This window comes from Anticarsia gemmatalis, chromosome 26 (assembly GCF_050436995.1).
Source record: "Anticarsia gemmatalis isolate Benzon Research Colony breed Stoneville strain chromosome 26, ilAntGemm2 primary, whole genome shotgun sequence".
In the NCBI taxonomy this organism is placed as follows: Eukaryota; Metazoa; Arthropoda; class Insecta; order Lepidoptera; family Erebidae; genus Anticarsia; species Anticarsia gemmatalis.
In genome coordinates, this window is record NC_134770.1 from 6,162,025 (window position 1) to 6,188,085 (window position 26,061).

A 26,061-nucleotide genomic window follows, 5' to 3' on the forward strand; every position below is an offset into this window, starting at 1 on the left:
TAAGTTCAAGATGACATTTATATATCTTTTTTGTCTTTACACAAATTGGTTTTTATCTTTATAATATTTATTATTTTTATAATAACATATAGTTTTCATTACAACATAATTTTTTCATGAATTTGGTAGAATTTGGCATTTATAATCTAGCAACACTGCAGTCACGTTATATAATTTGACAGCTGCGTTCCGTATACATTCCTGGTTTGACGTTGTTTTTCTTCTGTCTCGTTCTGTTTCACAGTTTGCGGCATTAGGTGTCTTAGTTTTATGCTTAACATACGTGTGCAAGCCTCAGTGTTTATTTATTAAAAAGTCAAGGAAATAAAAACAGCCATCTGTCACAGCGGCTGTGACAGATGGCTGTTTTTATTTCCTGGCTGTGACACAGCCACAACAAATTCAAAAACGCAATAGACATGTAATCAAAAATAGTTACAAAAATGAGTGCAATACTAAAATTTATCCGTGAAAATCACATATTGGCCCTTATCGAGCAGGCTATAGTCAAAAAGAAGTCAAGGTTGAGTTTAAACGCGTACGAAATCATAGAAATACCGTCGTTGCTATACACTTGTTCCGATGTCGAACATCTTTACTTGCATAGAAACAAAATAACTATAGTGCCAATGGAAATAACGCAGTTAGTGAATCTAACGACATTAACGCTAGACTATAATAACATAAGTTCTTTGCCGCCGGAGATAGGTAACTTGAAAAATTTGGTGAACTTGAACATAAGTTATAACCCGCTAAATGTGTTGATACCGGAAATTGGTGATTTGGAGAACCTTGAAGCGTTTTGGTGTAACAAAATAGGTTTGCGGGAGATACCTAAAGAGATCGGGAAGCTGGAGAAGCTGGATACATTTGGCGCAAGAGGCAATGAGCTCAAAACGATACCCGATGAGATGACCAAATTATCAAAACTTAGGTAACGTATTCTTTGTTATTTTTTGCATTAGTTTTAGCTCAAGGTAACATAGTACCATGAAGTGTTAACTTCCTAGTTCATTTTTTGTTAGTGTTAGATTTTCAAGGTGTTATGGCATCATGCATAATTCATTAGTTAAATAATGATTACTCTGTATCAGATGTAATGAATGTATAAATAAATATATGTTAATGATTGCCAAAACCTAAGCTTGGCACAAACACACAGGATATAAACAAACAGCTTTTATTTTGTTACTATAATGAAAGAATGTGAATGAATACTTTTCTTATCATTACTCCTTTCATACTCTATATTTAAATTAATATATTGAATTAAGAATAGGTCTTGTGCCCCTAGGACTTTTACACACAAACAATAAATGGACACAAGGCACAATGAGTCTCGAAACAACTATTTGAAAGCACAAATGATTGTTCTCCTCCTCAATTTTTAAGGTTTAATCATTTTTATTACAGCCATAAATATTACCATAGACTCATTCTTGAACCTGACCCATATTAATATTTGAACCAAACTTATTTCCAGATGGTTAACTCTAGAAAACAACCAGATAGAGACATTGCCGGACACTATGGACAAGATGGAGGCCTTAGTACACTGTAACTTAAGAAATAACAGAGTTAGAGAGTTCCCCATCTCTATCCTCAAGTGCCCCGATCTTATGTTCTTGCAGCTTAATAATAATCAAGTAAGTTTATTATAAAAAGGTGTAATTTTATGTAGCTACATGTAACCCTTCGACTGCCATAGTCGGCTATATTCGACAAATCAAAATGTGCTCACGAGGCTATATTTTTGTCGACATTTGCCGATAAAAGCGTCGTGAGCACTTTCTGATTTGTTGTATCGTTTAAAGGGTTTAAACAATTAAAGTGAGTATTGAGAATAGTTTCTACTGATCAATATGCTATGCTGCAACAACTGTATGTATACTTATACCAATATTATATACAAAAGTTTGGATGTTAGCTATCCAAGCACATCAAAACTACTGAATGGATTTTGAAATTTACACAAATAGTTTATACATATTGATAGTCTTCGCTTTAAATGAACACTAATACGTTTTTTTAAGTAATATAATGTAAGTCATTATATTCTCATTAAACTATTGAGGTCACCTGCACTGTGTGACATAGTGACATAAATCAAATATTGTTATCTCTCAGAAACAAGTACTATAATAATGTAATAAATATAATGTAAACAGTACACTGACCTAAATAAAATATTACTGTAGTAAGAATTTCAGTGATAAACATAGCTTACACTACTTCTGGAAAACATTACGCCTTTTAAACCTTACAGTGTGGACAGAATTCTCACATGAATATTTAATTATTCTAGGGTTGGGACAAAAAGCTCCTTGAGCTTTTCTGCTAAGAATTTCCCAAGGAATGCCTCCATGCCTCCTAGAATAAGAAAGTCAGGCCTGCACCTGTCAGATATTAGCTAGGAGGATAGTATTATTATCTTAATTATATTATTATTATTTACTTAATGAAGAATGTTTTCTTTTCAGATAGTATGTCTACCAGACACATTTGACACAAGTTTCCTGTCCGTACTTGAGATGATTGACCTCAGGCTCAACCCTATCTGTGAATTGGCACATCCCGTAAGTAGAAATGTCTGTTATTTATCTCTCAGTCTAGTATGAAACCCATGCTTAGCACTGGTAATGTGAAAAAAAATATTTATTTTACTGCTCATTCTCTGAGAAATTATCTATTTCCAGCATGTAGGAGACTAAATCATTTTATAATATCTAACAGAAGAACTGAACTGATTAAGATTGTATTATACTAACAATAGATTTTGCAGGGGCTGTCTTTAAAATAGTACCTACCTCCATTTTTATCTCGCAAATATTTATAAATCTAGTGTGAATATTCAAGAACCCTTTTAAAGTTAGATAGAATTGAAACTATAAATTGAATTACTTATAGCTCTTTTCGAAAATGTGTAATAAAATTACGGGAATTCATTATTGGTGTTGGAGCACTGCACAAAGAGGGGACGGCCAATTTAGGCGCGAACAAAATGGGTGTCGTCCGTAGGTCGGCTGCGTAACTAGGACAAATCATGAGTGCAATGCTTACAGGCAAAAAATTGGCAAGGTTACAAATATAATCTTATTTGCTTTCACGTCACCTTGTTCCGTTCGTGTTTGACCTTAGCAATTTAGTGTGGGAACTAAAATGTATTTTTAACATAGATCAATGATCTCATTGTTAAGATTATATATTAGGTTGATAAATAATATATTATCACGCCTGTGTACCCGAAAGTGCAGGCAGATGTGTATGAAATACACCCTCTTATCGCCATTAACAATGTTAGTCTCATGGGTATTATTATCCCATTTGTTAACATCCCATCTCTGGGCATGTTAACAAAATTATAAGTAACTAGCTGACCCGTGCAACTTCGCTTGCGTCACATAAGAGAGAATCTATACTAATATTATAAAGCTGAAGAGTTTGTTTGTTTGTTTGTTTGAACGCGCCAATCTCGGGAACTACTGGTCCTATTTGAAAAATTATTTCACTGTTAGATAGCCCATTTATCGCGGAAGGTTATAGGCTATATATCATTACGGCTATATATATAGTATAGATACTAAGAGATGTTTGTAGGTTGACCAAGCAATACAGTATAATATTGTTTATTAGTATTACTAACTCATAAAATACTTTGTAGTGAACTAATATTTGGGAACATAAACTAATTACATCAAGCTGCTATCATCTAAATATTTTTTTGCATTAATTTGGGTTCAAACTTCTTTGCCAATATCATAAGAAAAATCTAATTTCTATCTATTTAAGCATCTGTCTGTCTGCATAAAAAAATGTTTAATCGTAATTCGTAGGTATGACGTTAGTATAAATTATTTGTTACTGCGTGACTCCACACAAATTTCTAATGTCAACTTTCCTCAGGATCACCCCCTAGTCCGGTACTGCGAAGAGCTGCCCACAACGGAAGGGAACCTGGGAGACATGAGTTCACTAGCGTCCAGCAGCAGTAGGGGCCACGCAGCCCAGGCGCTGGCCATCAACGCCACAGCATTGAGGATACCAGCCGTGCCTGTCAACAGACACCCAGAACCACTCGTACTAGGTAAGTCATTGAAGGCGCCCATAGCCAGCGCTCACCGGTCGTGGGTTAAGCAACCGTTGGTGCCATATTTTATGAAAATAAATGATTTAATTTGTAAGTGCGAGCGAGAGAGCCCAATAATGTTACATGACGTAGTTGGTCGCACGTTTGAAATAGCCCAAGAATAGTGTGGCAATGGAAAGCATTGATTTAAGTAATTTGTAGTCACTATCGCTGTGGCGCGGTCGATAGTGTATGCGATTTCCGTGCTTGTGACTAGGATTTATATTCAAAATATCAATTTATTTTTTCATTAATTTTGGAACTAAGTTTGAAATGATTATATAATTTTCTGACCGTTTCGAAGGCCAGTTGCTTGTGAGATTAAACCGCAAGAAACTTACATATACGTATGTGACCCGGGTTGTGCTTAAAAAATGTTATTTCCAAGTATTTCTGCGAAGAGTTCACTTATTTAATAAACTTGTGTTATGTAGAAATGGAGCTGGACGCGTCGTCGGTGGAGTCGTCTGAAGACTGGGAGAACAGCGTGAACAGCTCCGAGCTCGACGTGCAGTACCAGAGTGATGACGAACGAGCTGAAAATGAGGTAATACTGAATTATATCATTATTGACAACTTTAGTTATACCAGGGGTTCCCAACCTTTTCTTAGTCCGGGACCACTTTTACATTATTCTTGTTAGCAGGGGCCACTATGTAAGTATATTAAAAATAAAGTGTAATAACCATCTTGATAATAATAAACTTTAAAATAATTGGCGGACCATATTTTGACTTCCACGGACCACTGGTTGGGAACCACTGAGTTATACTAATACAACTATAATCGGCAAGGTATTGTGGATTCGATTCCCAGTCTCAACAATCTTTTACGTTATTATTATTATGATTTGTAAAATTAAATAGTCAGTTCAGTTCTAATCACACAATGTTTTAGTAAATCCAAATCAATGGTACATTTATAACGTACATCCCAAAAGTTATATATTAGTACGAGAATTTTCTTTAAAAATCACTAATTGCACCAACTTGTGACTTACAAGAAAATGTTCATTTCTCCTTTCATATTATTAACTATCAAAACTCATATGGAAATGTGTGACTATGAGAAAACACCCCAAATTTTTATTCTCTTCACAAAATGTAGAAAATAATTGTACTTACCTACACCAGGTTTCTAGTGTCCTTTAAGTTCGAGTGTTATTCATTTCTATTACAATTTTAGTTTATTATTTCATCAGAATTTATTTACATACCTGCCTATTTACCTATATTATGTTCCTTATCACAATATCCCTTCATGCACAAACATCCGGACGGTGTTGTTAACAAGCTCACGTTAGATCGCACAATTCTTTCAGGCCGTCGGCATGGTGTTGCCAGAACTGTCCCGCTACGCATCCACCGCCAGCTGAAATATACCCACCAGGTATGGCAACACTGCACACAGAAACTGCAAGTACCAAGGTATATTAAAAAAACAAAGATATTTTTGTTAAACATTGCGCAATTTTTCAAGTATGGCAACATTTTCAAGTTATTTTTTTTATATAAATTATCAGATTGATATTTTAATTATGATATTATTTCTAGATTTAAAATCATTTTTTGAATAACGATTGTAAAAAAAAGGAAATTATTTTGTTAGAAATTTAAAATTAATTCACTTGTTACAAACAATATACCGTAAAACGGGGTGAATAGAATTCGCGGGGTGAATAGAAAAAAAATCAGGAAAGTTTTCAAGCCCAATGTTTGAGTACTCCTCGTATAAGAATTTTGTTCAAATTTGAAATGATTACACGTCGATATTACTTCTCTGCGGTGTCATAATTGTTTAAATGTTTAAATTGATATTTATACCCAAAAAATTGCTTCAAAGTCAACCGTCCTCGAATGCCTTAATGGTCCATACATTTTTTTCAAAACTCTGGATTTAAAGTGGAATTTCTTTTCTAATGAGTTGTTTGGAGTGTTTATCTCTTTAGGTGTATATTTATCTATAAAGATACAATATTGTTAACTGAAAAAACGTTTTAAAACACAATTTTTCCATTCACCCCTTTGGTCGTTTCGATTCACCCCTATCGCTGGGTGAATAGAAATTGACCATTTTTTTTAATGAAATATCGTAAAACTATGCATATTTTTGGACAAATATGGTTTTAACTCTTTCTTCATGGCGCCGGACATGATATAAAACAACCTGACAATAAAAATAACAAGTTATTCGCTACAAATTTTTAGGACAAAGTTGAAAATTGTTTCTATTCACCCCGTTTTACGGTAACAATCTTTCCTTAAATAATAGACTTAATTTTACACAAACAAACATAGCTACAAAAATAATGTGTTAATGATATTTTCTTGAAAATATTATTATTATGCAACGAGACATAATATAAAGTACTTGTTAATTATTAGCACAAAATATGACAATATATTTCATATGCATTGTTTTTCAGTACAGGAGGCCAAAATTGGGTTATTTTAGCTCACAAAGGGATTTGTCTTAAAACAATTTGATAACTTTTTAATAGGATATTTTTAATAGACATTCAGATATTTTGTTACTTACGTGATTGTGGGAGGAGCTCGTGGCTTAGTTAACAACAGCCGTACGGATCGGTCTCTGTGGTGCTACGCTTGCCGAGGTTGTTCTGCGGATGGGTTTCCATCTTATACATATCGAGTTCCTTCGTGTTTCGGAAGGCACGTTAAATTGTGGGTCCCGGCTGTCATTTTCGATGATCTTTGACAGTCGTAAACAGTAGTCAGAAGCTTGAAAGTCTAACAAATAGTCTTACCGAAGGGTATGGTGTTATAACCCAGGTATTGGGTTGTGGAGGTCAGATAGGCAGTCGCTCCATATAAAACACTGGTATTCAGCTGCATCCTGTGAGACTGGAAGCCGACTCCGACATAGTTTGGAACAAAGGCTAAGCTAATATACATACGTGATTGTCCCACTGCTGGGCAAGGGTCTCCTCCCGGAATGAGGGAGCGCTTAGTACCTACCTTTTTTAAGATATTAAAACATTCATTTTAACTGGCGATATTAATTATATCCGACAAAATGAATCTTTGTGGGCTAAAATTACCTAAAAATCATTTATTTCTTTATATACTTACATATATTTTTTATAATATTTTATATATAAATTTTTTCATTTAATAAGTCTCGAGTTAATCAATTTATACAGGGTGTCCCAAAACTCAACGATAATCCGAGACAGGATGAAAGGCCAAGTCATACCGGTTATAGGAAAAATAAAAAAAAAATCCATATCACTTAGTTCAGCAATAATAGACACTTTTCAAAAAAGTTGAAATTCCACACCCTTGGTCGCATTTTCAAGTCCTGTGATCACCAATGTCACAATTTCGTTGTGTTTTTTTTTAATTTCGTGATCTTAATTAAATATGCTATTAATCTTATAACAAATGTATGCACAAAACATTGTTAATTTAATAAAAAAAGTTAAGTTTTAGTGAGTCATCTTTCTCAAAAATATCGTTAGTCAACTTTGACGCTTCATACTGAAAAAAAAATGTACTACACTACCCTTGGCAAGTTATTTCAAAAGTTGGCGCATTTAATCAAGATTTCGGAATGGTATAACACTTGCCACTTTTCTTGCCATTAAAAATGTTATTTTTATTTGAACGAAGAGTATCCTCGCAAATGGATCGGACGCAGTGGTACAATTGTATGGCCTCCTCGTTCTCCCGATCTAAATCCAGTAGATATTTTTTACTGGGAATGCATAAAAGAAAAAGTTTATTCGAAATCAATACAAAATCTATCAGAACTTAGCCAGAAAATTGACACAGCGTCAGAAGAAATAAATGCAAGGAATTTTGCTTGACTGGTGAAAAAATCTTTTGTATGCCGTTGCAGAGCCTGTATTCGTGCCAGAGGAAAGCAATTATTTTTAGTAAAGAGGTAATTGAGTCAGTCCATAACAAATATTTAATGTAAGAAACATAATAGGTTATAATAATAAAAAAAAAACAATGAATGAACCATCGATCTTATTTAATTATTCTCCTCTAGCTAAAGTAATTCCGAATTGTTTTCCTCTAGCGTGAATTCAGGCTCTGCAACGCCTTACAAAAGACCTTTGCACCAGTCAATCAAAATTCATTGCATTTATTTCCTCTGACGCTGTGTCAATTTTCTGGCTAAGTTCTGATAGATTTTGTATTGATTTCGAATAAACTTTTTCTTTTATGCATTCCCAGTAAAAAATATCTACTGGATTTAGATCGGGAGAACGAGGAGGCCATGCAATTGTACGTGGGCCACTACTTATATTTTGAGCCTAACTATGAAAAACGGTAAACGTGTGAGTGAAAACTACTTTATCGTGTTCTCGGGTATTCTTATGCATGATCTAGATAGATTTTTATCCGATCGAAATATTTTTATAATATTTTTTTTTCTTTCCCGAAGACCCCTCAAAAACAAGGTGTTTAAAAGCATAACCTGTTTCTCGAGGCGATGATAAATCAATGTTTACGGTATTTATTTTTGATGTTTTGGATTTAAATAAAGTTATTTGATGTCAAACTGTAACGGCATTACGAGAAACTCATGAATTAGTTTTTTTCGTGCACATAATAGCCGGCTGTTTAGCGAGATGCGTTTCGGCCGGCATTGATTTTATTGAGCTCGACCTGTAGGATTTTGTGATTTTTCCATATTTTAAACCAGTCTTTAGGTAAATTTTTGGTTGTAAATCAATAAGAATTAACCTTTCTGCATTTTTATAAAGACACTTTGTGCCGTTATAAAGTTTTTATAAAAAATCAAGGGACCATTTGTTCCGAAGTGCTTCATGCGCGAATATTTTTTTCTGGATTTGGTTCATCATAAAGCGTCCATAAAGTCGACTGGTGTTTATTTTTGGGCTCATGCGTATTATATTCTAGATCCCTGTTTTATCACAATTTGATACACGTATTTTGAAGCCAAACGATGGACTTTTCAAGCATTTGTTTGCACTAATCGGCGGGAGGACCTTCTCGAATTATGGTAAAAAAAAAATTGGTTCAGTTAGAAAAAATCTTGTAATCGGAAATGTTGTTACCCAATATTATAATATATCTTTATCTTTATTCAGTACAGTCAAACATAATTACAATGATTTCATAAACTTTACATTAGTTGTACTTTAGGAACAATAAATTGAGGTCAAAAACAACCGACTCCTAAACTAGGTGGGGAAACCTGTATCTTAGGAGTCGTTCGTGATTCCTCCGATTAACTAATATATTTATAACTATGTTGCAGTTTAAGTATCAGCGAGCTATATTAATATAAAAATTACATTTACAAAACATGTTTTATATAGCAACTTTTAACAGATTTTCTGTTTCAGCATAACTAAGTTTTTGTAACCATTTAGCGATTTTATTTTTATTAACATGACTGGTCTGGTTATAAATAGGGATTTTCTTATGTATAATATCGTATAGGCGAGCACTTTGAACTGAGAATTGACGTCCCGCCAGCGCAGTGCGATGTGGGACCCTGTCACAGACTGAGCTGCCAGGCCGTCTTTGTGCAATGCTCCGATCAAAAGTTAGCATTGAGTGGCGTCTTAAAATTGTACGTAGTATATATAGTTGTCTCACAGTGAGTACACCTGTATCCGCGTAAAGCAATTCAGTAGAATAGAGCCTGCGCTTAAAGAACATGACTTTGAGGATCGCCCGTTGAGCACGCTCAAGGTGAAGGAGGATTGTTTTGCAAGCTCCACCCCACGCAGGTATACAGTAAGTGATTAAGGACTCAGACAGACTGCGATACACGAGGAGCAAGGTTTCGCGATCAGCAGAATGTCTGAGTTCCTTAAAGATGAAAATAAGTCGCCTGAGTCGACTGCACATAGCCTCAATGTGGGGCCTCCAACTCAATTTCCCATCCACGTACACACCAAGATATTTAAGCTTACTGACCAGGGTAAGTTGTGGACAGTCACAATTTACCGACCCTGAGTCTACCGCACATGAATGAGCCCTGACTACAGCCCTACTTGTGAGTGGCACATGAGAAGTGGGATGTGTAAACCGAATGATGTTGGTTTTGTTAATGTTGAGAGTCAGTAAGTTTGCGGTTAACCAAGTCATAACTACTCGTAAGGCCTTTTCAGCAGTCAGTCGAGCTTCATCCCAGTTCCTACCGTACACGAGCAATGCTGTATCGTCTGCATAAGCAAAGATTTTGCAATTTGTTATGCAGAGTTGGCAGAGGTCATTAATGTACAGCAGAAACAGGGTTGGACCAAGTATACTGCCTTGTGGAACTCCAAAACAGAGAGCATCATCAGAACTGACGAGGGAATCTATTTTTACGCACTGGGAGCGATCAGATAAATAACTTCTGAAGATATCTAGCGCCAAACCACGCACTCCAGAGGCTTCCAATTTACATATAAGCCTGGAAACAGAGACAGTGTCGAACGCTTTGGAGAGGTCTAAAAAGATACCATAGCATTTCAGCTTTTGATCCATCTTTTCCGACAAATCGTTTACCAGAGTAGTAACAGCATCCTCACACGATTTACCGTTCCGGAAACCGAACTGGTTTTCTGCGAGTAATTTATTTTTGGTCAGGAATGTGTAAAGACTGTTGTTCAGGATACGCTCCAAAATTTTTGATAGGGAAGTCAGTACTGAAATCGGCCTATAGTTCGTAACGCTGTCTCTGTCTCCACCCTTATGGATTGGATGGACAACCGCTTTTTTTAAGGCTTTTGGAAAGGTACCAGACTGGATTGCCAAATTACAGATATGAGCAATAGGTGGTGATAATGCAGATTTTGATTGTATTAGTACTTTAGCTGGTATACCATCCCATCCTGTAGCACAGTTGGCCCTTAATCCGGCTATTAGTGATTCAACTTGACTATTGTGTACTGGCAGAATAGCAAGAGAGTCGCGTGGGCAGTTTATGGACGTGGCTTGGTACATGGCGTTCATGGGCGGTGAGGCTTGGCGTTGAGAGATTCCCTCGGCCAGCTCTTTCCCTATGTTGACGAAAAATCTGTTTACTAAGTCCAAAGAAGCCTGTTCGGTGTGTGCAAAATGCAACAATTCTTTAGGTGGCCGTGTTTTGGACTCAGTTCCTGTTATACATTTTATTGCTTTCCACGTAGCTTTAGGATTGTTTTTAGCTTTAGTTAGTTCAGCTTTGTCATGTGCATTTTTGAGTTTACGTAAAAGATTGTTGCAGAAATTGCGATATCTTCTATATGTGAGTTTGAGTATCGTATTATTTGGGTCCAATTTTTGTCGTAAGTGCATTTTGTCACGATTTTGGATGCATTTTATCAATCCTTTGGTCATCCATGGCTTTAAAATTCTTAATCTTTTAGGGACATAGATTGACTGCGTGTGTTTTGTGATAACGTTCTGTATAGTGGTAATTAGCTGGTTTGTGGCTTCGTCTGGATCGGTTTCATTTGTGATTTGACTAAAATCAGTGTCATCTATATCAATTTTGATGGCAGGGTAGTTAAGGCGCATGAGTGTCTTGCTGGGTTTTGGCTTTGTAGGATGGAGTGTTAGGCTAAGTAGTATCGGCAAATGGTCCGTGATGTGTGTGTCTAGGATCAGAACTTGAGCTGGAGCCGTAACTTTTAATAGTACGTGATCCAAACAATTGTCAATTCTGGTCGGTATTATTATACGATATTTTATATCTAAGAGTGGAAATAATGTTTAGGATTGTGTCATTCTTTTCTTGTATCAGGAAACTAAAATGCATAATTAATTTTCGCACAGCATCAATTTCTCCGGAGACAACTGGTGACCTTTGACGACCTTCAGGAATTTCATTGGTGATGGAAAAATAATCATAATAGAACTCTATTTATTGGCGTTTTAAATTTTCAAAGGATCAGACTTTATCACCAAAATAATAAATAAGTCGATATAGACACGACTGTTTCTATAAGTCACGTCGAAAGTCGTAAAAAATATTAGCAGGAAAATGTTAACATCCTAATGCCATTTTCCCGCACACTTACAATTTTCGATCGACGATATTAAAAATATTTTCAGCGCAGATTTCAAAACTTTCTTAGGAATGTAGTAGTCAAAAAGACCAAACTTTACGATAAAAACGCCAAATGGGGTCTAAAACAATCAGATTCGTCAAGGCTCAAAATATAAATAGTGACCTAAGTACCACTGCGTCCGATCCATTTGCGAGGATACTCTTCGTTCAAATAAAAATAACATTTTTAATGGCAAGAAAAGTGGCAAGTGTTATACCATTTCGAAATCTTGATTAAATGCGCCAACTTTTGAAATAACTTGCCAAGGGTAGTGTAGTACATTTTTTTTCAGTATGAAGCGTCAAAGTTGACTAACGATATTTTTGAGAAAGATGACTCACTAAAACTTAACTTTTTTTATTAAATTAACAATGTTTTGTGCATACATTTGTTATAAGATTAATAGCATATTTAATTAAGATCACGAAATTAAAAAAAAACACAACGAAATTGTGACATTGGTGATCACAGGACTTGAAAATGCGACCAAGGGTGTGGAATTTCAACTTTTTTGAAAAGTGTCTATTATTGCTGAACTAAGTGATATGGATTTTTTTTTTATTTTTCCTATAACTCGTATGACTTGGCCTTTCATCCTGTCTCGGATTATCGTTGAGTTTTGGGACACCCTGTATATGTAATTATTTGAGGTTTTTATAAAATTGATTTTAATGATTTAATTGTTTCTACTTTTTCGTCTACTTATACAGTTGTAAGAATTACGGTTGTACATTATTTTTATGGGTTCCTGTAGCATAGATATTATTCTTAGAGATGTTCCGACTAGTCCCCTTCTTAACTCATGTGTCTTTTTTAAATAAAATTAATTAGGTTATGGATTGACTCATCGATTTAAACAAAATCAGAGCAAAAAAAAGGTCAAACCGATCGTCTTAGTTAAACATAAACGGGTAGGCAGAAATATCTATAACTTTAAAAAATGGGCGTAAGATAGAAAGGTGATGATTTTTGAAGGATTGACAATGCTAGCTTAAATTAAACACAATATTGTATAAAAGGCTTCTAGAAAGGTTAAATGTACAGAATTAAAATTATTTGGGAACGTCACGGAAATTATTACCTAGAAATCATAATGGCCTTAGTCGACTAGTCAGGTACATCTCTATATTATAATTAAAAATTGTTGTGTTATAAAAGGGAATTTTGGGTTAGAAAATTGTAAATTTTAGTTCTAAGTATATGCACTTATTGTTAAAATTATTATAATTAAAATGTTTTCTTTAAATAATAATTTGCACATTTGATTAAGTAGTGCAATAAAAAAGCACAGTAGATTTTATGTCTCACTTTTTCTTATGGTTTGTGAATGAGATAGAAAAAGATAGGCATATTAGTTATTTCATATTGTGTTACAATGTAAAGCGAAATTATACTCTTTAAAATATAGCTTGATTAGAATGGCAGATGTCAAACTGTTTTGACTAGGGTTGTAGAAGTATTGATCAAAATCGATAGCGAAAAAATCGAATCTAAAATAATTATATTCGATTCAATTATTTTTGAATTAGCTTTTTACGAATTGTTGTTGTGAATCTTATTGTTTAAGCAAATTCGTATAGGACGACCAGCCCTACTTTTAACACCGCACGGAGACCTCTCCTAGTTTAGTATTAATTAGGATCAATTAAATAAAACAATGAAAACAGTTAAAAAAATATATATATTCAGTTAATGGTGCAATTCTGATGATAGGGATGAGAATGACAGTAATATAGGATGCGCAGCTAATGGTGCGCATCCTAAATCAGTATCATTCTCATCGGTATCATCAGAATCGCTGGAACAATCTTGGAGATTAATTATTAATTCTTGGTCACAAATAGTATCAAAGTGTACTTCGCGATTAACGATTAATCAGTCGATTTACTCTTATCTATTGTGTCTCCTCACTAAAATTTTTGCAACATGACGTAGCCTTGTAGAGAGGTTGAAAATTATTAGGTTTATTTTTAAGACTAAAGAAAATAGTACTGATTTTTAGTTTAAAGGCTGATTGTATTGAATTATTCTGATTTCTTATTGAGGATCTGTATTTAAAAAATAATTATAATGCTAGACAAGACAGATTTTTCGTGTTTCAATTTGTAATACTCGTGAGACGTCACTACAAAGTTGTGTCATCTGTTTTGCTTAGAACTGTCATTTTAATCAAGCTATATTTTAAAGAGTATAGGAAAATACTGTGAAAAAAAATATATAATTTTTCGGTTTTAATTGATATTAACCTTTATCGTAGTAAAAATTGTTTTCAAAATTAGTTTGGATATGCATAAGTAACTGAAGGGTTTAGGGACGAAACAAAATGGCACCTAGTTTTCCTGTTTTTACATTTAGGATCAATTTTACAGTTCCGGATAAGTGACGGATAACCTATAAATTAACAATGTTAAAGCATTACTGTCCTACTGATGGCCAAGGGTCTTCTATGTTAATAAGGGAGGAGTTAGGCCTTGATTCCACCACGCTGGCCAAGTGCGGGTTGGGGACCTATCCAATAGATACAGTAGCTAATAAAAACCAACTGTTAAGTTAACCGACACTTATCCGGAACATGTAAAACTGTTTTTAAAAGTTGTTATTATAAAGCCATCAAGCATTTTTGTTGTTATTATCATTCATAATGAAACATATCATAAAGAACTGCCGCTGTAAGGTGCTAATATAAACGAATTTGTACTAAATGCGTACAAGACACAATGTTTTATATTATTTTTGAGCTTTATTTTAATATTATCAGTTGTATACGGCTTTGGAAATTTATTTTAAATTGTTATTTAACAATATAAAGACATGTTTGTACGCAATATCACGATTTTTGGTAGGCAGAGGCCAAAGAACGTGACTTGATACGATCATTACAAACTATCCTTGCTTTCTTTATTCACATAGATAAGGCGTGATATTATGTATCTATCAGTGTCTGGAGATATAAACGAAAATCAAAGCTGCCTCTTCAGAAAATCGAAGAAAAATTAGAACTGTGTGAAAACAATATAATTATATAAAAAATTCGCTCTTATATGCAATTTTATTTGTTGATAACTCAGTTCTGATTGTAAGGCATTCTTAAACCGTTTGGATATTCTGGTCACATCAAGAAAATATCGGGTATTTTATTAATGTTCGAGAAATCTGATCTGACTTGAAAACTTACTCTCGATAAAAAAGATATTTAATTTAACGAAATATGTAATAATCCATATAATGGAGACGATATTTTTGAATGCCAATGTACCGCGGCCACATAACTGAATAATAATGTTATTATAAAATAATTCGTATTATTACGAGTCTATGGTTGTAAATAGTATACAGGTCATTTAATATGTAACACCTTTAACGTTATTAAAAATATTTTTGAAACAATATATTCTTTTATTTCCTCATTTTAGTTTTTAGTATTTTACATCGTTGTTTTCAGACTGTAACTGCATGGAGGAACTTTGTATACAAAAGGAGATCATCCAGGCTCCATACATGATAAATGGATGATCTCCTTTGAAGGCGCTCATTTCAAAAAAGTATGTGGGAGCGATAAATCCAGATTCAAATGACAAAAAACATTGAATGAAAAGGGATTATAGACACAATTACAACTGGCTATAAACAATATAGAAGTATTTATGTTTGTGATCCTTATTTATTATGAACACAGAAATTTAACATTTTGTCAAACCCATATTTAAACGATATTTTTAAATTACAGACAATTTTCTTAATTAGTAACATGAAGTTAAATAATATTAGCCTTCCAAATACTTACCCGTAATTGAAAAGGTAAGGTACTGCTAAGAGTACCGAATTTCTGAATAAAAGCACAAAATAGACAACATCAATATTTATTTTCTAATTACAAAGTAAAAAATATTTATCACATATCTCCATAAATAATATATATTCGTTATATTTAAATAGGCTTCTTTGGCATACTACTGTGATAATTTGATAAACACATCAATACCAAGTTATGTCATCATTATTATTTGAGCCAATTTTAAATTCTCCAAAACCAATTCTTATAATTTCAAATAATGTATCGTGGCTTATTTTCCAATGATTAATTTGCAAATTAACAAACATTAATTTATCAATATTTTTCTAAACTAAATACTTACTTTACTTACGGTTAGTAGTAACCAATTTATACAATTAATAATAACAATCAGTTTTCTTGTGTTACCAAGTTATTGATTATAATTATTTAGTAATCGATGAATATAACTAAATAGTATTCAATTTAGATATCTAACCAAATTATTAATTATTATAAACAAAATTCTTAAAAATCATCTTTAACCTACCAATTCAACTTTTCCACTATTTTTTGTTGATCTACCCTACACTTCCGTCAGTATGACTTAACTTGGTACTGATGTGGTACAGTGACATAGCTTACATATTATATTGATATATAGACATCAAATACATTGAGCATAAAGCCGTATATACTACGATAAGGAAGTCGACATTGAATACTGGGAAGCCTAATCAAATACAGGCTTAGGCCTCTCACCCACGGCGACTTTTTATAACGATGCTGTCGCGCGTAGCATCGATAAAGACGCAAAGCGGACGCTAGCAGTGTGCCCTCGCAGCATTCAGTCGCGATACAAACGCGATTCAGACGCGATTCAGTCGCGATACAAACGCGATTCAGTCGCGATACAAACGCGATTCAGTCGCGATGCAAACGCGATTCAGTCGCGACACAAACGCGATTCAGTCGCGACACAAACGCGATTCAGTCGCGATGCAAACGCGATACAGTCGCGATACAAACGCGATTCAGTCGCGATACAAACGCGATTCAGTCGCGATACAAACGCGATTCAGTCGCGATACAAACGCGATACAGTCGCGATACAAACGCGATTCAGTCGCGATACAAACGCGATTCAGTCGCGATACAAACGCGATTCAGTCGCGACACAGACGCGATTCAGTCGCGATTCCCACTCACGCACCGCCCCCGTCCCCATGCGTTCTCTCCCCGATGTCGCCCGACACGGTCGCGCTTGTATCCATTGTCACGATGTAGTAACGCGTTGGCATCGCTACAAAACGTCGCCATGGGTGACGGGCCTTAGAGCGTTATATTATAACGGACATATTTGAGACATGAATTGTGTTTAATATCAGAAACTGTTATGATAGTAAGTTAATTATTTATTGAACCACTGCTGATCAAAGGTCTTCTCCTAAACGAGAGAGGGGTAAATCTTTGAATCCACCACGCTGGCCAAGTGCGGGTTGGGGACTTTTTTATCGCCCTCAATAAATGTATAAAACAAATTTTAGACATGCAAGGTTTCATCACGATGTATTTTCCTTTACCGTTAGAGCGAGTGGTAATTATTTCATAATGAAAAGAATATCAGAAAATATCTTAAACACGCATACAAGTCGTAATACGTCCGCTATGAATAACGCTCCAGAAATCTATCCCTGTATATAGGTACACCAAAATTGGCATTTGCATTGCATTCTTCACCAATAGAGGAATGTGAAACTATCTACCTATCCCCGTTGGAATGGCGTGATAATATGCATTAAATTCCAAAGGCACTAAAAACAATCTAAAAAATATAATTCTATTTTTTTATTCAGTCACTTGGTTAAAATTGAATTGCAATGAGCGTATTTTGGACCTAGTTATGCAAAAGGAACCAACTCAAATTTGAACGGGTTTAAATTTTACATAATTATATGGCGTTCATATTACTAATTGAATTTCTTTATATTTCTTTTTTTTAAAAGGCAACTCCCGCACTAAGAATTGCTCCTGTATCGCGGGGATTTTTACAAACATACAAACAATTATTTGTGGAACGCACAAATAATATAATTGTTTCGCGTGGGAATCGAACCCACGACCTCCCGCCGCAGTGATAGCGGCGTGACGACCTTAACCACTGCGCCACAGAGACAGTCAATTACAATACGCTTCATTGATTGGGCATTTTTAATTCTTTCCGGTATTCAAGATATAAGATTATTTTAGCATTAGCCTGAAGAAATACGGTGGACTTTGTGCAATAGAACATAATTGGTGTAAGAGTATTATATTATTAAAGACCAGTTTAACGACTCACGGATAAGTGTCTGATAACGTACCTGGCAGTTAAAGTGGCATGAATTTGCCAGTTTCACAATATTTAGGTGTTAGATAATCTAATTGCTGGATAAAATGACAGCTTAATACAACTGTCAAGATACCGTCTGATAAGCTATCTTATAGATTAATGATTTTAAACTATGGCAACTTGTACACACAATATTATAATGCAACGTGTCTTAAGCTCGATTAAAAATTAAAAGATTCGAAACCTTACACTACTTCCTTTTGGTTTTCACTGATTTTATATTATACTAGCGGACCCGACAGACGTTGTCCTGTCTACACGTCTTTAATTTGAAAATTTTAAGCTTTTTTTAATAATCTAAACCATTCTCAGATTCCCTTGAACACACACAAAAAATTTCAACAAAATCGGTCCAGTCGTTTAAGAGAAGTTCAGTGACATACACACTTACAGAAGAATTATATATATAAAGATTGAATACGGTCGATGTATTTTGATCGAAACGTCGGATAAACAAACAAGTAACCTAACCTTTAATTATATTATCAATCGCGTTTGAGACCCGTTGCATTATAATATCTAATAGATATTTAGAAGTGGGGAAGCCGAGTTTAAATCCATAAATTTTCTTCTTGTTTAGCTAACCAGTACTTATCCGGTAGTTAAATTGGCCGTTTATTGTGCGATTTTCTTATACAAGTAGTTTGAATTATTTATTAAGTAGTACAATTCCGTTTTGATGTTAAACATCACTTGCAATATTATAAAAAACTTATTTATAATATGTTTTTTCAAGTTTTTATTATCACGCTTAGCGATATTAAATGCGGGTAGCAATTTTATTACTTTTTACTATGAAATTTCGTTTTAAACAAACGTAACTTAGAACTGTTTTTCAGAAGAATTCTCGCTAATTATTGCAACTGCAGACCACAGACGTAATTTTTATATGTATTTAACCCATTACTATCCCATTATTATTTTTATCGTATGGTTAGTGGTCAACCTAGTGTTAAAGTTGTTCAAGCCGCCCGAAGGCCTTTGTGCTCATTCACGTTGCCTCGCGGGCGCGGTGGCGGGCGCGGTCGCGAAATATCAAACGTATGGCGATGTACCGAAGTGTTCACGTACAAACCGTTCGCGCGGTCTAAGTCGCGGGCGAGCTAGCGGCGTCGCGCGCGGCCCGCGTGGCGCGCTCGCGCCAATATCAAACAAGTGAAGATGTTCGTGTGTGTTCACGTCGAACTAGCGGTGGCGGGCGCGATGTCAAGTAAGATCAACCAGTTTGAGCCAGTTTGAGCCAAACGCCCGCCTGGCGGCCAACGTGAACACAAATCGCCACGTCCCCGCGACCGCGCCCGCCACCGCGCCCGCGAGTTCCAACGTGAACAAGCACTTTGACGTGGCTTAACGACTGTTATCTTAATTGATAACAACCGAGACCGACTTTTTACGTGCCCTCTGTAGCACGGAGACGCCCAGTTCAAATACCACTAAGCGGTCATCCATCTATGGAATGACCGCGCCAAGGTTTGTTTAACCCAGGGTCTTCTCCCGGAATGCAACCAAGGGTCTTCTCCCGGGATGAGGGAGAGGTTAAACCTTGAGTCCACCACGCTGGCTTACCACCGGTTTCTGAGGTACATTTAGCGGCAGTTCATCTATTTAATAGCGTTTTTTATCTGAGTTTAAACGTTATTGAATAGATAAACTACTGCTAGATGTACTCAGAAACCGGCAGTTAGTGCGGGTTGGGGACTTTTCATACCTTCAAGAACTTTGTTAACTTTTAGACATGCTAGGTTTCATCACGATGTTTTGTAGTATCTTATATATAATATTGAAATATAATGAGTAATTCTGACAATGGAACTGTCGCTTTAGATTATTATTATGACGTCTGCGGTCTGCGGTCTGCAGTCTGCAGTTGACTGCAATCTTGCTGTTACTAAAACAGCACTATTACATGTCGTTGATAAAGACGTTTAGAAATACGACACTAAAAGTTGTGATACTTCGTTTTGTTTACAAACTATTGCTGGTTAAACTAAGACTAATATAAGTACATACTAAACAAATAGAGTAATGTAATCACAATTAAGTCTTCTTCGTTTCTTTCGTCTCGATCTGTTGGAATTCTTTCAGAAGAGCGTCTTCGTCGAACAACGCTGAATCTGAAATGAGAAGAAAAATTATTAACGGTTTTTGCGCAAGTTTATGTTACTACAGAATTGTACAAAAGATTTGCGCAGTGATGATTTGCGAAGTGAATATTTTTGTAAAATTGAAATTATTAATTAACTGTTTTTTTTAATGTGCAAATTTATAAACGGCAGGCTTTTTGCAAACAAACAGCGCTGATCTGGATTTGTGCTGTTTGTTAATTAATATTATTTAAAAAAATAAGTTAATTTATAAATAATTATATCTACTGAAATTAAGAGAATTAGAATTGTAGATAAAAAGGTTAAATAAAATATGCTATATGAACTTACCTTCTCTCTCCAACTTCACTTTACCCATGAACTTTGTGTCCTCTTCTTCAGTCTTTAGGTCTGGACGAAATTTATTCTGAAAACAATACATTTAATTTTGAAACATAATAATCAATATTTCATTAATTTGCTAAGTATAAGTACTATAGATAACATACATGCAACACTGAAGGTCAAAAATTATGATGTAATCAAAAAAAATAACTAGCTTTTTTCCACGGCTTACGAATAACTTTCAAGATTAAAAGAAGCATACATGTAGTAATCCAGATAATAGACATTTATTTGACAATTTCAACAAAACCCTTAAACAGTTTTTGCTTCTAAAGATTAATGAACATCAAATTTAAAATACTTACTCTTTATTTCGTAAACTTCGTACAAAGTATTTGAAATAGTCATCCATACGCGTATTCAGCCGTATAAAGTTGGATTGATTGTATACTCACTTTGATAAAGTCGGGCAGTCCGTCCTGCAGGTGATACCAGCTCAGTATAAATATCAGAGACACGAAGAACAAGTTCGTACAGATACCTGCAATATAACAAATAAAATAAAATAAATACGTTTGTAATATGGAGTTAATTTTCAAAATATTCGTATGGCATTTTCACTTAAAAATTACAAACGCAATGAAATGTTAAAATTAACGTAGGTACATTACATTCGAAGTCTCCTATTGTTATTTATATTGCCCTAATACGTGAATTATTATAAGGCAGTCATAAATTAGCACTAGTAAATATTATTAGTAATTCATTTACAGTCTAGAAAAAAAATGATCAGTCTTTTCAATAGACATAGACATAGAAATTGCTAAATAGTTTCTATTTTTTTTTAAACTAATGATGTTTTTTTAGAGCAAGTAGACTTATAGTACGTACCGAAAACAGCAGATATCTTGGGCCAGTTGAACATGAGGTACCGTAGACCGGTGAAGTGAGCCTGCACTTGCAACTCGCTCGAGTACACCTGCGCGAAACGAGACTGAAGCTCTACGTATGCGTCTGTCGCTGGGTTTGCCTGCAATATGACGTGAAAACTTTATTTATGAATTGTTTTTAGACAAATCTCCTGAAAGACTGTTGCATTCTTTAATTTGCGCCTAAACTTTTAAGACAATAAATCAATGACTCCAACTTAAACTACCATTTCAGACAAAAATATCTCCCATGCCCATTCAAAAATTGAACCCGATTTTATCATCAACTATTCCACAAGAATACTAAGGGTGTGTTACTAATTTGAACAATTTTAGGTATGTGCAAGATAATAATTATTTTCTCACTAAATAGATAAATACCAGGAAACATTATAATAAATATTAAAGTTCCTCTGATATTGGAAACTGATTCTTATTCGTAGGTAATAATGTACTCACAGGATCGTCTTCAAAATCACTGAACAGCTCCACTTTAAGTTGTTGTTTCTCTTCGTCCACTCCACCGAGGTAGAGCGGAGACAGAACGAATGTGCGCATTATGTGATGTAGTATCGATCTGTAACAAAAACGACACATGTTTATTATGCTTTGCTCTCTGCCTATGCCTATGGGTACGAGTTGTGATTGTATGTATGTATTATAAGGTGAAGAATTTGTTTGTTTGAACGATCTAATCTCAGGAACTACTGGTTCGAATTGAAAAAATATTTTTTTTTTGTGTTGAATAGACGATTTATCGAGGAAGGCTTTAGGCTATATAACATCACGCTACGACTAATAGGAGCAGAGTACCAGTAAAAAATGTTACAAAAACGGGGAAAATTATGACGTGACGAAATTATGACGAAGTTTGTGATATGGAGGATTCTCTGATAATTATCAGGTACGATCATGATGATGCAAGTAATGGAAGATCTTCTATATTTTATGTTAAGGAATAGAATAGTAGAATTATATTTACCTGTATCTGATCATCGCTGATCTACATGATGAGGAGACAAGAAAGCCTCCTTTAGCCCGCATTTGTACGCAAACCATGAACATTCCTGAAATACAATAGTCAGTCAAAACTTATAAACTGAATCTAAGTGCCAATTAGCTGTTTATCTTATTTTAATCCATTTGGCACTGATGCAGATCTTTCTTTGATAAGTCCGTGGTCAGTTAATTATCAATCTAATATATAAAATTCTCGCGTCACAGTTTTCGTTGCCATACTCCTCCGAAACGGCTTGACCGATTATGATGAAATTTTGTGAGCATATTGAGTAGGTCTGAGAATCGGCCAACATCTATTTTTCATGTCCCTAAGCGACCTTTTTTTTTATTTATATGGCAAAACAACGTTTGCTGGGTCAGCTAGTATAAAAAATGTAAGTTGCATAACTATAACTTAATATAAAAGAATTAAACCTTCCGAACGCTTTGTTTTAATACTGTCAATATTATAATAATATCTCATACTAATTGTGTACCATATTATCAATTGTCAAAAAAATAAGGCACTCTCATATAAAATTATTCATCACAATGGTAAGTGTAGACATGTTGACTTTCATTCAAGTCATCATATTAATAGAGTGCACTTTGAATCAGTGATAACCGAATGATAAGTGAATGGAAGTGAGGGACATTATCTGTTGATTATTGAATTGTGCTCACATTTGACCTTAGTGTCATTGCACTGTTTGTGACTATACATCTGTTCCTTTCTACTTAACCGAAGAACCGACTTAGGATGACGTAGATACCATATTATTATTAGCATTTACATAAATATGTAGATATTGGTCTTGTGACACAGCCTTAAATAAAAAATCTTATAGATCCATACTATTTACTCATATCCGGTAAACAGACTTTCGATATTTAGTAAAAAACTGGAAGCTTTTACAGGTACTAGGTACTCAACACCGGAACTGGTCCAGCTACTATAAAGGTTATCTAGCTAGCATGGCTGCGGCAGATTTTCTATAAAGCTTTACTGACTAGAGATATTCAAATTAAAGTTATCCTTTATTTTGTTCGCTTAATACTAGTATTCGATAACATCAAAAAAATTGTAGTAAAAAGTTCTGAAAGTAAAATGCAAATTGACAAATTAACTTAATATCAATTATGAAATCGGTATTAGAGGGTAGGCAATGAAGGTCAATTACCTAAGTCCTTGTTCACTTGAGACTCGGGCATCTCCAGCATGAGCTTGATCCTGTACGGCTGCTTCGGCATCAAGATGTGGCTCTGACGCGTCAGCTGAACGTACGCGTACGGATACGAGCATATTCCCGCCTTGTCTTCACATGGCCTGCAAATTATAAGGCGTACATTATTGGAACTAACTACAGTATAATTAATATTATAGCGCAAATATTAAATTGTGCAAGTTTATACGTTCATAGTTTTGCAAAAATTCGATTCCTAATCAACCCTAGGGGGATCCCCTAAATTGTTCAGTAATCCGTCTGTTCAGTATTTTTAAGTAATCCTGTATAGTACACATGTGATGAGTAATATAAAACAAAAGATCACTTAGTTATCCATACTTACAGACTATATCATTGAAGACAGTTAGAATTATAGTACCTGTCCTATATATGTTTAGAAATATATTTTGTTATTAAAATGATATTAATAGTACAAAAAAATGCATTTAGTAATTTTAAATTGATTGCTTGTTGTCATATTTCTTCTGTTTCTTAACCAAATAGCATCAGTATAAATAATTAAATTTTAAAAGATATTATTTCAATAGTGACCTTCAATTGTAATCGTGTCTTAATATTTCAAAGTCATAATATATGACCGTATATTAGAAGATTACCTTATCTTATGTCACTTACTTACTAAGTTAAAGAATAATAGCCACATGGAAACAGAAATATAATTTATTCAAAAGTTTATTTTAAAGAATCAAATCAATATTAGGAAATTACTAGAAGTGTTCCACATGAGGAAGTTTATTATCTCCAGTTTAATTTTAAAAATAAAACCTCCCCGTTTCTGAGGTACATTTAGCAGTACTTTATACAATAGCGTTTAAACTCATATAAAAATGCTATGTAATAGATTAAATATTGCTAAATGTATTCAGAAACTAGGGGTTAGAGATGTCTGAGAAGTGGCATATATTTTAAAAATATTTGAAATATTTTTAAAATAAAACAATTGGGTAGGTTTATCCAACTTAATTTTATAGAGTCCAAAGGTCCAAAGGGTGGTGTATTATAGTTAAAAGTATGCTATATGCTATTATAACACTTTAAATAAGTTAGCTCATTTGAATCTGAATGAGACGAATACTTTAATTATAAAGTTTTAACAATCAATTTAATAATAATATTCAATACTCACTTGAATTGAAAATGCACTGGGCGCACATGTGTGACATTGGGCATGTAAATATTATAAAAACCAACATACATAAATATAGATATCCACAATATAGCAGTGATAAACAAAGTTATTATAGCTACTCTATACACCAACTCTTTAACACTCGTTATACTATCGTCAGTCTTCTTCTTATACCCCAAATACTGGTTCAAAACAAAAACCTCAATAGGCCGTTTTATATATTCCCTAACAACAGCGAACGGATTCAAAAACCGAAATATCGACATTTTTATTTCGTTACATTAAACTAGGCTCTATAAAAACTGATCTGTGCTTAATCGCGGGTAGATAATAAACGAATAGACACGATAATGCATATCGATAGTACAAGGGTTAAATCCGCATTGATACAGCCGTGATAAATGACGCAGTGCACCACGGATGCTTAGTAGATTAGTGCGATAAGGAAAAGAGGAAATGGAATTATTTTTGTTATTGTTGATAACACAATGGTGAGGTCAATGTTTATTTCTGTGATAGTCGAATTTGATTGAAACCCCGAATCCCACAAAATTTGACAGCTGAAAGCTCATATATGGGGTACCAGCTCCAAATTTCAAAATCACCTTATACAATAGGGATTGAGAAGGACAAAAGGAGTAGTCACAAAAAAGAGCGAAAACGTCGCATTTATGTTCTAGAAATGAAAACGTAGGAGTTTTCATAAACTGACAACACTCGATGGTAATGTCAAACCGTTCTATGCAAGAAGTAAAACCGATTCACGCAAAATAAATTAAGTAGTGGTCGGAAATGTAAGGGGATGTCTCCTTCAAAGATCCAGAAAACACGATCGAAATTATACAACATACATTTTTCTATCAAAATGTTCTACTATCAAAACCTATCCTACTTGCCCTGAGAAATAATTAAAGTTTTTTATTGACTGTTGCATAATGTTGCGGAACGGAACGCTTCGCCCAAATGTCATGTAGACATTTTGACATTTTAAGTTTGCCTCAATTGCGTTCCG

The 26,061-nt window shown here is 34.4% G+C and overlaps 2 protein-coding genes across 3 annotated transcripts; one reads left to right on the top strand and one right to left on the bottom strand.

The window, feature by feature from the left end:
• The first annotated feature begins 359 nt into the window (after positions 1 to 359).
• On the top strand, positions 360 to 7,834 carry LOC142984111 (uncharacterized). Of its 2 annotated transcripts, none has more exons than XM_076131468.1 (6): positions 360 to 934; positions 1,484 to 1,646; positions 2,481 to 2,576; positions 3,904 to 4,084; positions 4,561 to 4,673; positions 5,430 to 7,834. In XM_076131468.1, the coding sequence occupies exons 1-6, from the start codon at positions 444 to 446 to the stop codon at positions 5,499 to 5,501; spliced, it is 1,116 nt and encodes a 371-aa protein (XP_075987583.1). In that variant the 5' UTR covers positions 360 to 443; the 3' UTR covers positions 5,502 to 7,834. The 2 variants fall into 2 exon arrangements, with proteins under 2 accessions (XP_075987583.1, XP_075987584.1); XM_076131469.1 differs by having other exon boundaries at positions 5,448 to 7,834.
• An 8,162-nt stretch (positions 7,835 to 15,996) lies between these two features.
• Positions 15,997 to 25,745, bottom strand: Seipin (lipid droplet biogenesis associated protein seipin). Its single transcript, XM_076131609.1, has 8 exons — positions 25,047 to 25,745; positions 23,855 to 24,000; positions 22,657 to 22,741; positions 22,134 to 22,251; positions 21,637 to 21,775; positions 21,201 to 21,286; positions 20,752 to 20,827; positions 15,997 to 20,430 (listed from the first exon to the last, which is right to left on the bottom strand). The coding sequence occupies exons 1-8, from the start codon at positions 25,313 to 25,315 to the stop codon at positions 20,354 to 20,356; spliced, it is 996 nt and encodes a 331-aa protein (XP_075987724.1). The 5' UTR covers positions 25,316 to 25,745; the 3' UTR covers positions 15,997 to 20,353.
• Positions 25,746 to 26,061: the final 316 nt, after the last annotated feature.

What these genes read in the sequence shown, in the direction of transcription:
- Seipin (XM_076131609.1), bottom strand. Translation starts at nt 25,315, where the DNA reads ATGTCGATATTTCGGTTTTTGAATCCGTTCGCTGTTGTTAGGGAATAT. An exon ending in CCAGTGCATTTTCAATTCAA is followed by an intron (nt 24,001 to 25,046) that starts GTGAGTATTGAA and finishes TATAATTTGCAG; the next exon opens with GCCATGTGAAGACAAGGCGG. An exon ending in CAAGATATCTGCTGTTTTCG is followed by an intron (nt 21,287 to 21,636) that starts GTACGTACTATA and finishes GTTATATTGCAG; the next exon opens with GTATCTGTACGAACTTGTTC.
- LOC142984111 (XM_076131468.1), top strand. Translation starts at nt 444, where the DNA reads ATGAGTGCAATACTAAAATTTATCCGTGAAAATCACATATTGGCCCTT. An exon ending in ACCAAATTATCAAAACTTAG is followed by an intron (nt 935 to 1,483) that starts GTAACGTATTCT and finishes ACTTATTTCCAG; the next exon opens with ATGGTTAACTCTAGAAAACA. An exon ending in TGCAGCTTAATAATAATCAA is followed by an intron (nt 1,647 to 2,480) that starts GTAAGTTTATTA and finishes TTTTCTTTTCAG; the next exon opens with ATAGTATGTCTACCAGACAC.